Raw genomic sequence first — 14809 nt, forward strand, 5'->3', positions numbered from 1 at the left:
TGCCGTGCTCTGTGGTATGGTCCTCTCCACAACAGCATCTGTCACCTTAGGGGGTCAGCAAGGGCCAAGATGAATGAGTCCTGAGAGAATGCCCCTCTCACACCACAGAGCAAATGGCCGAGAAGAGGGAGGGGGCAAGAGGAATGGGGGTAGGGCCTGCTGTTTGTGTATGTGAGTGCTGGAGGGTTTGTGTATCCAGAGCCACTGAGTACAGGACAGAGAAGGTGACTCCGCTGGAGTTCCTGAAATCAGGCATTGCTACCCCAACTCTGGACTATCATGACCAGGGAGCTGCTAGCTCGCAACAGGGACAAGGAATACTGTCACGTCGTGCTCAGCCTTGATGCTGCTTTTGGATATCAGAAGGACATTTGCTATGGAAACAGGCTGTTTGTGTTTGAGTTGCTTTAAGGTCTTGATTGGGATTTGAGGCACACTCCACACCCCGGCTGCTTATGAAAGGTACAGAAGTGTCATGTTAGTTTCTTTGACACTCACCGGCTCCTGCTAATGCGGTGTCAATGGCCATGGCTCTTAGCGCCCCATTTATTTAAAGATTTTTGCATTGGCTAATCTCTGTCCTATCCCCCTGCTTGAAGTTTTGCTCTTTAAACTCTCTTTCCTTTGGTTAATGTCTCTGAATGTAAACAAAAAACTAAGTGTGAATTGGTCAGTGATGAGTGCAGATTCAAAACTTAAGTAACAGAGTGTTACTCTTTATGTTTAGATGTACTTAACTGTTGAAATCATGCATTGTGTGTTGCTTTAAGGGCTTGTTTTTAGTCTAAATGTTTGTACCTTATAAAGGGGCTGTTTTTAGACATTGAAACAAATGTAGAATTTGTTCATTGAAAGTGCATTGAAAGCAAGTTGTCCTCTCCCATTGTCATCAGTTTATTGTAATTATGCAGATAAGGAAGGAAACAAAAGAGGGAGTGGATTGAGAGAAAGACAGAAAGGTATTTAGTGGTACAGTGCAGTGTGTGACTGTAACCACATTTACTGCCACATGTGGCACATTTTATCTAAACCTTTTATTTGGCCTTTTACATAGAAATATAACAGCACGCTCTCAGCAAGTTCAGGTGCCGAGGCAAACAAACTTTTACAAGAATAAGAAATCAAAAGATCTGCATTCTGAAAATGTCTATAAAATTGCAACGGCATAAAAATATGTATCATGTTGTTCATTTTTGTTATGAACCAGACAAATCTCTCCACCAACTAAGAACATCCTTGCTAAATGTTTTTGTCCTGGTTGCTATTAATTAAAGAACCTTTTATATTGACATATTCAAATCTACTTTACAAAGTTAGGTCAAGAAACTAATGCATCAAACTGCATGTGGCAACCAAATGTTGTGTCTATTGGACAACATAAGTGTAAAATTGTTAATCTGAGACAAAACAAACATTACCAACAAATCAAACAAACTTGTAGCTTTACCTAATTATCTGTGTCTGTGGTTTGGTTTGTTTTGGCTACTTAAAGTGTTGTGTTTCCCTTCTTGGCTATTTCAGGATCCCCTAGTTTATATTTGTACAGCTTTTGGTTTCTTTAGTTGGGATTGGACATCCTTGAACACACCATTTGCGTCACACCAAGTCCTTGGTTGTCGGTAAACTTGTTTTGTTCGGTGAAAGAGGCATGTTCATTGCCTACACACTTTCAGTGTCATATTGAAGTTTCAATGATTGAGTTTTGTTTTTAGTATGAACTACATTCATTCTCTTCAATTCCTTGTTAATAAAAGGGACTTGGTGCATTTTTAGATGTGTCTCCTTATGGAACAAAAATATATGGGAATATACTGCAAAATATAATGTGATATATTACATGATACATTTCCATATATGGGAAACTAGTGCTTATATTTTTCAATAAACTGCAATATATGCATTGACCATGTATGGCTCTATATTGATACATATAAAATATTTAGAAATGAAGACAAAAATAGCATTACTTGTAAAATTAATACAGTTTTATCCTTTATTGTGCACATATATTGCACATACATGTTCCCATATAAATGTGAATGGATGTATACACACATTCACAGAATGAGTTACAGCAGATTTCAAGTTCCCAGCATGCTTTGCAAATATATTATATATGTCTATATGTGTGTAAATACTGCATGAGTAAATATATCTGCAATGTATTTATACACATGCAGTACCATATCTTATCACATGTACATCTATATGTTATGAAGTGAATTACTAAATATAAAATTACATATAATATATAATTAAATATATTGTCACATATTTTTCAATATATGAAAGCGGCTGTATATTTTCAATATACCATTAAATCATTTAATATATTGATCATCCATATATAAGGAAATATATATTTTTTTTTTTTTTGCTAGATAATCAGTCAGGATTAGAAAACACATTGAAAGCCTGTATGGAAGCAGTAAGAAGTGACTAGAGCTGAAACAGTTTTTGGCCTAAAGGCAGGGCCCTCCGCAGGCATGTCCACATTAGCATTTAACACCCTTTGAATGTCATTAGCAGTTCAAACTGGACCCTGAGAGCCCTGAAGGCAGGACAAAACTATGCTCAGTTGCTGCTACCACACTTTTCTTCTGTTTATCACAGTATCAAGATGAGTGATAAGCTGAAACTTGGCCCAACAGGCCTCCGGTGAGCTGTTTGCAAAACAGGGTGTGCTACTTGTTTTTTGAGTTATTCAGTGGTGGCATCAATCGACATGACCCATGCATCACACCAGCAATTTTCCATGTCAATCTGCAGAGACTTTGTTGGGTTTTTTGTATCTAAAAAAATGGATTTGCTGACCCATATCCATTGGAGTTTCATAGAGGAAGCTTTTCAGTGATTCTGATGGTGAAATTTGCCTCTTTGGACTGTAGTCGGTCTCAGTTTTATCCGGTTTTCTTGGTAATCATTCACAAATCTTGCAATGTCCAAAGAAATGCAGACATCTAATACTATATTTAATGTAGCTGCAGTATTTATTTACCAGGCGTGTCACCTGGTAGAGATCAGTAAACAAATCCATTTTATAACCTAGACTTTTAAAAACTACTAATAAAAACGATTCACACAGTTGTTCATTTTCTGATTTTTTTAAAGTATATAGGTCATATAATCTTTACAAATTTGGTATACTTTTGGCAGAAGTGTTTACTGATTGATTGATGGCTTTACTGCATTTCACTCTTGTTTTAACCAGGCCAAAAGAACAAAACCTGTCCCATCAGTCTTTGTGTGAGCCTGAAAGTAGGAGACATGGAGATCCGTTCCTCTGTGCGTTCCACAAACATTCCCTTGAGGTCATAGTGTCTTATAACTCATCCCTCAGTGTTAAGTATATAGGTCATATAATCTTTACAAATTTGGTATACTTTTGGCAGAAGTGTTTACTGACTGATTGATGGCTTTACTGCATTTCACTCTTGTTTTAACCAGGCCAAAAGAACAAAACCTGTCCCATCAGTCTTTGTGTGAGCCTGAAAGTAGGAGACATGGAGATCCGTTCCTCTGTGCGTTCCACAAACATTCCCTTGAGGTCATAGTGTCTTATAACTCATCCCTCAGTGTTATCAGTTAACAGCTACATATGTTGAAGATCACTGCGATCTGTTCAGCTTTACACACAACTGTCTGATCTGAGATAATGCATGGATTAATACTCACTACATATGATTCTTACTGATTTATACTGCAATGCATTCTCCATTCAGTGCTTTTAAATCCCCATTGCAAATTTCTAATGCTGCATTAATATTTAGATTCAATTGCGCAGTTCAAGCAACTGTTATTCCCAATGGATTGTCCTATCAAGTTATTTATCATATGGTATTTATACTGTAAATGAAGCTCTGACTCTTTGTCTGTAGGTGCAGGAATACTGTGGTTCAACTTTGATACACCATGGAGAAGAGGTGATCCTGTCCTTCTGCAGCTAAAGAAATATAATCAAAGGTATAGTGGTAAATATTTTCCAAAATGGAGTTTATTGTTGCAGCCGTATTATTGCATAATAATCAGATATGAGAGCTGTCTTTGAGGGTTTTTTCATTGAACTTAAAGCGGCAGACTCATTGTCTTGATTGAACTCCCGTCTCATTTGATTTGTGTGTGAGTCCTACTGTTTGAAATCAGGCATTGTAACTGTCCTGATGAAGTATAGCTGTTGACTCTTTCAGGTACTTTCTGCACATGCTCAGGACTATTTGTGCTAGCAATACAGCTGAAACAGATTCAAGGTCTATTCTACAAAAGACTACAAATAGGCCTGGAATTAAAATCTCATCCACGCAGTCCATCGGTTTCATTATAGATTAACCCATGAAACTTCTACTTTGTGAGTTCAAAACTGAACTAATCATGATGTGTGTGTGGTGTTTATGCAGGACATATTTAAACACAATGAATATGTGAAAATTGTACGTTTTGTTTCAGATCATGGGGAATTCATACGCGGGGCAGCTGAAATCTGCCCGCTTTGAGGAGGCTCTTCACAACTCTATAGAGGCTTCATTAAGATCGAGCGGTGGCGACCCTCAGCCCGTATTCACACAGCTGTATCTCGAGCCCGATCAGTATCCTAGCAACCTGGAGGGTAATCATTTGCCTTCAAACGAAATTATTTTGATTCGTACTTAATCATAAATTGCATTTTTAAGGAGAAACATGGTAGAGATTTTCTAAATCTTAGTCAGAGAAACTCTATTACATCCATCAAAAAGCTTTATATATGGGTCATTCCGTCTATAATTTAGGGTACATTTCATGTCCATTGATGATAATAGTTTTTTCTAACAGTTTTCTTCAGAAATATCATATTTGATCCAGTAGAAAGAAAAAATGCATACTATAATCTCACACATATATTTTGTGCACCCTGTTTTTCAGTTTGTTTGAAATTGTCTTTATGCCCTTTTAATTACAGTGTTTGCAATGTCCGCTTAATGAATACAAATTTTAAAGTCAAGATTATCTATATTAAATTTATTTCTACAACCGAAATACCATTAGAAAAATTCTGTTTTCTTAAAAAAAAAAAAAAGTGTTTTACTGTCCACAAAAAATCTGTCAACTATGTTACTAACCAAACACCCCCTAAAAAAACTACAAAAAATAAAAAAAATAAAAATCACAAAACAATATGACCAGCATCGTGATTTTCTTCTGCGACTGACTTTTTGAACACTTTATGGTAAATTATTTCTATATTTGATGTCCAGTGACCTATTGACATGGAGTCTATCGATTGCCTATCAACTATGTTGGGTACATTGTTATGGTTTGCAATATTTTTATGATTTAAATTCAAATGCATAGTACATTTTGAGGTTAAAATGATCAGGAAAATAGCATTTGGTTGGCCAGACAAGGCCTTCCATTGAAATTATGAGTCAAATGGTGAAACTGTTGACCTGTAAACCCATACAGTTTGTCCATAACATAGTTGACAAACTCACCAACAGGGAAAACATCTTTTTCTTTTTGAAATATCAAAACGGTGTTTAATGATTAAGCTTGGCAACAACTGAAAGCAATAGTTGTTTCATTGGGAAAGCATATTGTCTTTACACTTTTTTCTTGATGTGAAATGAACCCCTAATTATAGAGTTACTCATATATATATATATATATATATATATATGCACTGTAATATATATGTGTGTGTGTGTGTGTGTGTGTGTGTGCATATATGTATGAATGGCAATAACACACCTGTTTCTGGTTCTACCCTCCAGATATTAAGCCCAAAATGGACCTGAGCATGAGGTCCGACCTATCCAGCCATGTGCTGGTGAACTGCCAGTCCACCAAATCCACTGAAGATATGGATGACGAGGAGGATTCAGACACCAGCAGCCCACCGTTGCCTTACCTGCAGGGACCCCCTCCTGACGGCTGCTGCACTGTTGATGGTAGGGAAATTGGTAGACCATTTACAGCATGCATTCCGGGTCTTCTGAAGTCATATGTTATGTCACGGTGTTATGAAGAGAGCAAATTTGAAGTGCCAAGTCAGTGTCAAAGTGAAACGTATGGTAATGACATTGCAAAACTAGAGACAGTGGCACTGAAAAATAGTGTAAACAGTAAATCACCGTGCGTTTAGCTACATCAGCGTGGCCAGTTTTCATTATATCGCTGACTCATCTGTGCCCAGGGTTCTGTCAAGCGGGAAAGGATCTGCGCCTGGTTTCCATGGCAACAGAGTCTATCGAGGTTCCCGCGGGGTTTGAGCTGATTGGTGCCAAATCTCCCAGCATCCCAGAGCACATCCTCGTTTGTGCAGTGGACAAGCGCTTCTTGCCAGATGAGAATGGGAAAAATGCACTTTTAGGTTGGTGTTCCAATACAATTCCAGGAAGTTAAAGGGGTCATATGATGCAATTAAAATTTTTTCTTTCTCTTTGGAGTGTTACAAGCTCTTGGTGCATAAAGAAGATCTGTAAAGTTGCAAAGACTAAAGTCTCAAATCCAAAGAGATATTCTTTATAAAAGTTAAGAGTCAGCCACGCCTACCTAAAACAGCTCGTTCTAACACGCCCCCACATATCTACGTCACTATATGGGAAGATTTGCATAACGCCGCCCAAATGTTCAGGCAAAAAAAGAAGGCGTAACTTGTATTCTCGCTGTAGTATTGTTGTTGCCGTAATCTACAAAACTCACTGTGTCTGTGAAATGTTATGTAAAGTAACAAAATCAGCCATTCAGAAAGCAATATTGAATATATTTTATTGCCTGTTTAGATGCAGTGTAAGTCTTGGTCAGAAACCTTTCTTTGTGTAGTCTTTCTAAAGAGTCTGTTTGTATGTGTGTGTTTGTGAAGGGTTTTCGGGGAACTGTGTGGGCTGTGGTGAGAAAGGGTTCCGCTACTTCACTGAGTTCTCCAACCACATCAACATGAAGTTATCCACTCAGCCGAAGAAGCAGAAGCACTTAAAGTACTACCTGGTGAAGAACTCTCAGGGTGCTCTGTGCAAGGGAACCCTCATCTGCTGGAAAGGTAGCACACGTACAATGTGCAAAATGCCCCGTGGCACAGACAGAGGGGTGTCTTGAAAATGCTGACGATGTTATTTGTTTAAATTAATATGATTAACGATTAGCAAATGGATTAAGATATTGTATTTAAAGATTATTTCCAAATGTAAAAAAATATGTTTTTGTAAAACATTTTGCTACATTACATTTTAATGTTGAATAAGTTCAAATCAGAATCAGAATCAGAAAGAGCTTTATTGCCTTGTGTGTGTGATTCTGATTCTGATTCTGATTCTTGATTCACCAAGAATTTGTCTTGGTGTCAGGAGCTTCCAGTACAGAAAGTACAAACATAGTGCAGACATACATATAATTTAAGGTAATAAAAACACTAATAATAAAGAGAATAGACAATTAATTATAAATAACAATATAGTAATAAAATATAAATAAAAAGAAAATGTCAGTAGACAGAATTGTGAATGTATTGTATTGTAATTGTAAACTAATACTGTATTAGTTAAAAATGTATCAAATTAATTTAAACATCCATTTAATTGGTAATTCAAATGTATGCGCATTTGAATTCTATTTTTAAATTAATAAATTAATAATTGATTATTTATTCCATAAAAGGTAAATTATTTACATAGAATATAATATATATAGAATTTGAAGACAATTTCCGAGTGTAATTATCAAGTGTAATTGTTTTATTCAGCAAAAAACATATTTTGTTGTAATATTTTGCTACGTTTCTAGACATTAAATAAGAAAAATATAAAATTAATTTAAATATATTTTTAATTGCAATTAAAATTGATTTGCAATTGTATATTATTTTTAAATGAATAAAGTGATTATTGATTATTTCTTCCAGAAATGTTAAGATCTTTTTTTACATAGAATATAGTATACATAGAAGATAATTTCCAATTTAATTATTATTGTTTTGTTTAACAAAACAACATTTAGTTAAATATTTTGCTGCATTTATAAACATAAAAGTAAAGTAAAATATTAAAGTTAAAATTTAATTAATTTTAAATGTTTATTTAATTTAAATTAAAATACATTTGCAATTATATTTTTAATGAATATATTGATAATTGATGATATCGTCCATAAAAGTTAAGATAAATTATATATAATATAGTATAGATAGAATTATTTGTATATAATTTCCAAATTTAATTATCATTGATTTATTTAACAAAAACACATTTTTGTTAAATATTATTTTTGGGGTTTTTTTGTATTTGCATTTGTATTCTATTTTTAAATTAATAAATTGATAATTAATGGTTTCTTCCAATAGTGTTAGAATAAATTAGTAACAAAGAATATAGTGGAACATGGAATACATGGAATTCCTTGAATATAATTTCCAAATGTAATTATCAGTGTATTTTTTAACAAAACTTTTTTGTTAATTATGTTGCTGCATTTCTAAACATCAAATAAGGTAAAATGTAAATGTATTTTGCACTTGTATTCTATTTTTATATAATTGATAATTGATGATTCTTTCCATACAAACTATAGAAAAGAAGTACTGCTTAAATTGGGAAAATGGGCCCTGAAATGATCTTATTCTTATACTTGTAGCAATGGGAAAAAAAAGAATGTCCCTGATATGTTGTGCATCCTTTCCATCCAAACATATTATACATAAAGTTGATACTGAATCTGTTTGATTTGAACAGATGGTTCACTTGACATTACCTGTGCATTTTTGTTTTCAGACTGTAAGACAAGGCCATTATCGAACAGTGCTTCTTCATCCAAACCTAGTTCCTCATCCTCACTAAGCAGCAAAGAAAATGGAGACACAAATGGCCACAGTCCATCTCCCCTCCCCCTCTCAGGTGAGTGTATGTGTGGACCATCAAATATCACATGCCTTATTATACAAAATTCTATGTTTCTCATGTAAAAACATGCAATTTTAAGCCTCATGCACAACTGAAGCTCTGGAGCACATAAGACAGCATACGCTGCGTCTCTCCATCTTCTACTGGTTTCTGCATGCACCGAGGTCATGTTCTGTCCTGGGGGAGGGTACATAAGGGGGTAGGGGGTGAAACTGGGGGGGCTACTCAGCATTCGGTGACATCTGGCTGGAGGCCACACAGTGTTTACCCAACAGTGTTTAGTGAAAGAAAGAAAAGTCATTGTCTCATTCTTCCTCACAACACCATTCAGAGAGCCGGGCAGCTGGCAGCAGAGTGTGTCCATTAGTGGCAATAACAGTCTTTTACAATGCACAAAACAGGTTTAGGAGAAGGACTCATTATTGTATCGAATTTTGGTTTTTCGACTAATTTAAATGCCATATCTTCTTCATTTCCCATGAAGAGTAAAAAAGCAAAGCTGCGATCATAATAAGTTATTCTTTGATCCACAGACTCGCCTCCTGCCCGCATGCGGTCTGGCTCATCTTTAGGGGTTTTCGGACCCCCAGAGCTGGGCTTCCACAAACCGCTGAACACACCGACCCACGGGACCAAGACTTTACCGATCGGTACCAGATATCTGTCTCGTTTTGAATTTCAAGTAGCATTGATTGCTCATAATATCAAGCTAAAAAGCTGTATATCATTTTGTATAGAAGTACAACTTGCTTCTGCATTGAAACGTTCAGTGCAAGTTGTTAAAATTATTTTGATGGGTTTTGAATTTAACGATTCAGTGTGCTTGGTGTTTGCTAAAGAAAACATCACTTTTCCACTGCGTGGTACGACTCGGCTCAGTACGGCACGGTTTGCGTTTCCACTGCAGTTTAGTACTGCTTTAGAGTGGGCGGGATTATTGGTGCCGTACCATGCAGTGGAAAAGCTTTGGATTAGAAATGTAAACAAACCACGCTGTACATTCAGCAGCCGACCAATTATTATATTTAAAGACCATTTCAGAATTTAATTCTCCTTGTTGTATTTAACAAAAAATATGTTTTTGTTAAATATTTGAACATTAAATAGTTTCTAATGTTATAGTTAAAATCAAATTAATTTAAGTATCTATTGAATTGGCAATTCAGATTTGCATTTGTATTCTATTTTTAAATGAATAAATTGATAATGATTTCATCCATAAAATTAATAGATTTTTTAAATAGAATATCATATACATAGAATTATTTGAATGTAATTTCCAATTTTAATCAGTGTTTTATTTAACAAAAACACATTTTTGTTAAATATTTTGCTACATTTCTAAACAATAAATAAGGTGAAATATTCAAATTTAAATGTATTTGCATTTTATTTCATTTTTAAATTAATAAATTGATAATGAATGATTTCTTCTAGAAGAGTTAGATAAATAATTTATATATATTATAAGTATAGATTTCATTGAATATAATTTACAAATTTATTTATTTATATTTTATATATTTTTAAATGAATAAATTGATAATGATTCCATCCATGAAATTAATAGATTGTTTAAATAGAATATAATAAACATAGAATTATTTGAATATAATTTCCAATTTTAATCATTGTTTTATTTAACAAAAACACATTTTTGTTAAATATTTTGCTACATTTCTAAACAATACATAAGGTAAAATATTAAAACTAAAATGTATTTGCATTTGTATTTTATTTTTAAATTAATAAATTGATAATTAATGATTTCTTCTAGAAAAGTTAGATAAATTATTTATATATATATTAATTAATATAATTAAATTTGTAAATTATATTCAAAGAAATCTATGTATACTATATATATATATATAGTATACATAGATTTCTTTGAATATAATTTACAAATTTAATTATCATAGTTTTTTTAACAAAAACACATTTTGTTAAATATTATGCTATGTTTCCAAACAATAAACAAGGTAAAATATTCAAATTAAAATGTATTTGTATTCTATTTTTAAATGAATACATTGATAGTTAATGACCGACCAAAAATGATCAACTTTGTGGTTCACATGTTGTTAGCTGTTTCATTGTTTGTTTTTCTCCACAAAAGGATAGAATGAATCTCTTCTCTGAAGGTCATTTGTATTGGCTGCTTATGTAACCCTTTTGCAAACACACACGGACACACACACACACACACACACACACCCACATTAACTCACTCCAAATCATCAATATAAGACCGGAAATTCTGTATTAAGGATTTGAATGTCAACCCACGCTTCACGTTCCCTGCGATTGACGTTTAACACATATGTGCTCTATTTATGTGTGTGTCAGGAATATTAGATGTAAAAGTGGCCCAGCAGTTCATTATCAATATGCCTTCAGTTAAAGGAAATCAATAAACTGTGCTCCACAGGACCCATTATCCTTCAGAAATGAGCGAGACTGAATTTATGTGCGTTGATGTGGTGTTTGCATAGTTTGTCACCAGAAGAGTGGACATTAGCCATTAATGTGTCAAACATGACACTCCTCAGGGCACGTAGGAAATTCCTGAATACATTTTAGTCTGAAATGGTGTTTTACAAATTGTGTGTATAAAATAATATTTTTTTTAAATCAGCATATTAGAATGATTTCTGAAGGATCATGTGACGCTGCAAACTGGAGTAATGATGGCGAAAATTCAGCTTTGCATCACAGGAATAAATTACATTTTAAAATATATTCTAATAGAAAACAGTTGTCTTAAATTGTAATGATATTTAACAATATTACTGTTTTTACTGTATTTTTGTGATTTAAATAAATGCTGCCTTGAAGAGACTTGCCGACCGCTTGTGTATATCTATTTCTCTACACTGTTTTATTGACTTCAAAACTTATATTTTTGTTGTTCAGTTCCTACTGCCCTGCGAGTAAATGGTCTAACTAATGGTCTAAGTATGGATGGACGGTCCAGTCTACTGAGCCCACCACATACAAACCCACTCGCCACACCTACTCATGGCTATAGGACCACAGAACCGGGAGACAGTCCAGGTAAGCATTAAACCAGCCAATCACAATGCTGTCTGATGCATATCATTAGTTGTCAAATCTGTTTTTAGAAGGCATCATCAAATGCAATTGCAAACTATGCAAACATTTTCCATCCTGTACTCTTTTTTTGCAGCATCCTCTGCTATGTCATCAGGTCCACCTAAAAAGCGTCACCGCAGCTGGCACCCCACCTCTCTCGTCCCCGTCCCGGCCACGGCCGTCCCTGTGCCAGCCATCCGTCCGCTGACGTGCAGCTCTGGTGGGGCTCGACTGAATCATCCTCAGCCTGTTGTTTGTTAATGTGCTTTTTTGTGCTGTTCCTCCAGGCTGTTTATGCATGTCCCTGAGCAGAACACAGCCATGAATTTGATTACCTTCGCTTTTATTTTTAACAAGTACCAAGGGACGTGACATTTTCCATCCACAAGGATGATTTATTCATTGTTTTCATAGAAATAGAGGTGAAAGGTCACGCTAAAGTAGGTCTTGAACTGTTTAGCAGGGTTTATGCATTACAACAGCTGAAGGAGTGGAGACTGGAGATCCATCCACTGTGATCATGTAGCTTAGTTACCTTGTCCACAACATTGATTAGAGTGCCACGTTAACAAAGCGTGAGAGACTGAAGAGATCCATCTAAAGTATTATTAGGTTTCCACAATGGCTTGACAGCACATGCTGTGTGTTCCAGTACAAAAAGTACATACATGTAATGTTTTGCTCTTTCTTTCCAGGTTCTTTATTGTCCCTGTCCAATCAGCAGCCTCCATCAGTGTCAGGGGTCATACAACCCCAACCAATCACAGCGGGAGAAACTGTCATCATCCCTGACAACCTTCTGAACTCCTCTGGGGTCCGACCAGTCCTTCTCATTGGTCAGTACTCTGTCTTCATAACAGGCTTATATATTAAATGCTCATACATATAACTGTGTGTGTGTATGTATGTGTATTTGTATATTAATTTCTGAATTAATATTTTGCTATTTTTAGTGGGAATAAAGTAAAAACTGTCAGAGTGATGAAATAGATAGATAGATAGATAGATAGATAGATAGATAGATAGATTAAAAAGCTAGCAATGTCAGATTAATTTGATTGACAATATCAGATAAATAATAATATTTCATTTATATTTAAGAACTTAAACAGCAAAGAGTGATAATAAGATATAAAGCTCAGGAGAGCTAGTCGCAAACCACTCAGCAACATTTTTGTCAATAAAAAAATTACTAACAATATTAAATAAATATATTATTTTTAAATTTTATTGTTTTTTTATTTTTAATAATATATTAAGACATTTTTTTTAACAAAACAGCTTTTAAAGTAGTTAATCTATATATTAGCAGGAATTATCCTTTATTTTATAGATATTTTTTTATATTTTAAACCATTCAAATTTGGAAACATGCAGAAAAAAACTATAAACATCGTGACACTAGCATAATCTGAAATACTATTTTAATATCCATGTCAGTTTTACAGAAATACGTTCATCACAGCACACAATATTACCAGATCTCTTGATTTAATCCATTTTTAAGTGTTTGGATATGTGTGTGTGTGTGTGTGTGTGTGTGAACTTGTTTGTTTGAATGTTTCTCTCCAGGTCAAGGCACTTTACCGTACTTCTTTGGCAATGTGGGTGATCTGGTGGTGAGCCCCCTGCTGGTGAGCTGCTATAAGGGCCGAGAGCTCAATGAGAAGACCCTCGCCAGTCTGGGCATGTCAGCAAGCCAGTTACTCACCACAGAGACCATGATACTGCTCACACTGCAATACCTCGCTCGGCTGGGTAAATAACACTGACAGACAATAAGTTTTAGTGCATCAATAACATGAATGTATCTGTACACTTATAGATAAGAGTGCACAGCTTGTTAAATGTCTTACTTCAAATGCATCTAGCTCAAGTATTATGCAAGAGCAGTGAGTATTTGTTCTATAGTGAGATGACCATTCCTTTTCCTGTCTTTAATGCAGGTATGGAGCAGATCCCGTTACGGGAAGAGTTCGAGCAGATTGTACTGAAGGCCATGCTGTGCGGTCCGACCGGCCCTCCCGTGTCTCCCGCCCAGCTTCCCTGGTTAGCTCGAATGGAGGCCAGTGTGTCAGGGGGTGGCGTTCAGGTGCTGGTCAGTCATGGCTCTCTGGGCGAGGGCATCTCTGAGTCGCTGCGCTCGCTGAGTGAAACACCACCGCAGCAGCAGCAGTGTCTGCCCAATTATGTGCTCATTATCTGCACCTCCAAAAGTGGAGCTAATGAGTTCTGCGTGTTAGTGTTGGGTACGTTCTGCTGCTCTCAAAGACTTCATTCTTAAGCCTCGTGCACACCGGGACGATTATCGCGTGCGCTTATCGCCAGCGTTTTTCGACGTGTCTTGTGTGTTCATACCCAAGCGATTTTCGCTGGCGATGAGCCGAGTGAACGTACAAATTCTCTCCCCGACATTAGATGGCACTTAATGAAAAACTGAAATACCCCGGTACACATCGAATCCTATTTGATCTGCAATTCCTCTCCATAACAACTCCCTCTTATCGAGATTTTTGTAGTCGCTGTCGCGTTTGTCATAAAGCCCTTTGTGTTCAGACACCAATGAGACCAGCAGCTCTACATTCATCTTGCCTCGTTGCATCTTCTTCATCTACTTACTTCCTCTTCGGCATTAGGTATCAATGTGTGCTCGGCAAGACCGTTTTGCGCTTGAGCGCCACCAAGTCATGTTTTACTGTAACTTCAGCAACTCCAGGCACGTGAACAAAAGCGCCAATCTCATTGGTCGGCCAGTTTTTAACGCGGCGTGTCAAACTAAAAAAACGAGCCCGAGGCTTTTTTGAAAAAATGACACTTTTACGCCTGGCGTTTTGCGCGTCGGTGTGCAC

General features: G+C 35.7%; 1 protein-coding gene across 1 annotated transcript in view; it reads left to right on the forward strand.

Moving 5' to 3' along the window:
• Positions 1-225: 225 nt before the first annotated feature.
• The window catches only part of LOC107711675 (GREB1-like protein), a 33909-nt gene continuing 19325 nt past the window's right edge, over positions 226-14809 (forward strand). The window contains exons 1-13 of the mRNA XM_016516694.1: positions 226-462; positions 3879-3963; positions 4444-4603; positions 5745-5921; positions 6167-6343; positions 6836-7012; positions 8736-8858; positions 9398-9514; positions 11781-11921; positions 12055-12180; positions 12656-12796; positions 13533-13718; positions 13907-14209. Of these exons, the coding sequence (XP_016372180.1) occupies positions 4447-4603; positions 5745-5921; positions 6167-6343; positions 6836-7012; positions 8736-8858; positions 9398-9514; positions 11781-11921; positions 12055-12180; positions 12656-12796; positions 13533-13718; positions 13907-14209 (1825 nt within the window). The 5' untranslated portion in view covers positions 226-462; positions 3879-3963; positions 4444-4446. The remainder of the gene's footprint in view (positions 463-3878; positions 3964-4443; positions 4604-5744; positions 5922-6166; positions 6344-6835; positions 7013-8735; positions 8859-9397; positions 9515-11780; positions 11922-12054; positions 12181-12655; positions 12797-13532; positions 13719-13906; positions 14210-14809) is intronic.

This window comes from Sinocyclocheilus rhinocerous, unplaced genomic scaffold (assembly GCF_001515625.1).
Source record: "Sinocyclocheilus rhinocerous isolate Xijiao unplaced genomic scaffold, SAMN03320098_v1.1 scaffold807, whole genome shotgun sequence".
NCBI classification, from domain to species: domain Eukaryota; kingdom Metazoa; phylum Chordata; class Actinopteri; order Cypriniformes; family Cyprinidae; genus Sinocyclocheilus; species Sinocyclocheilus rhinocerous.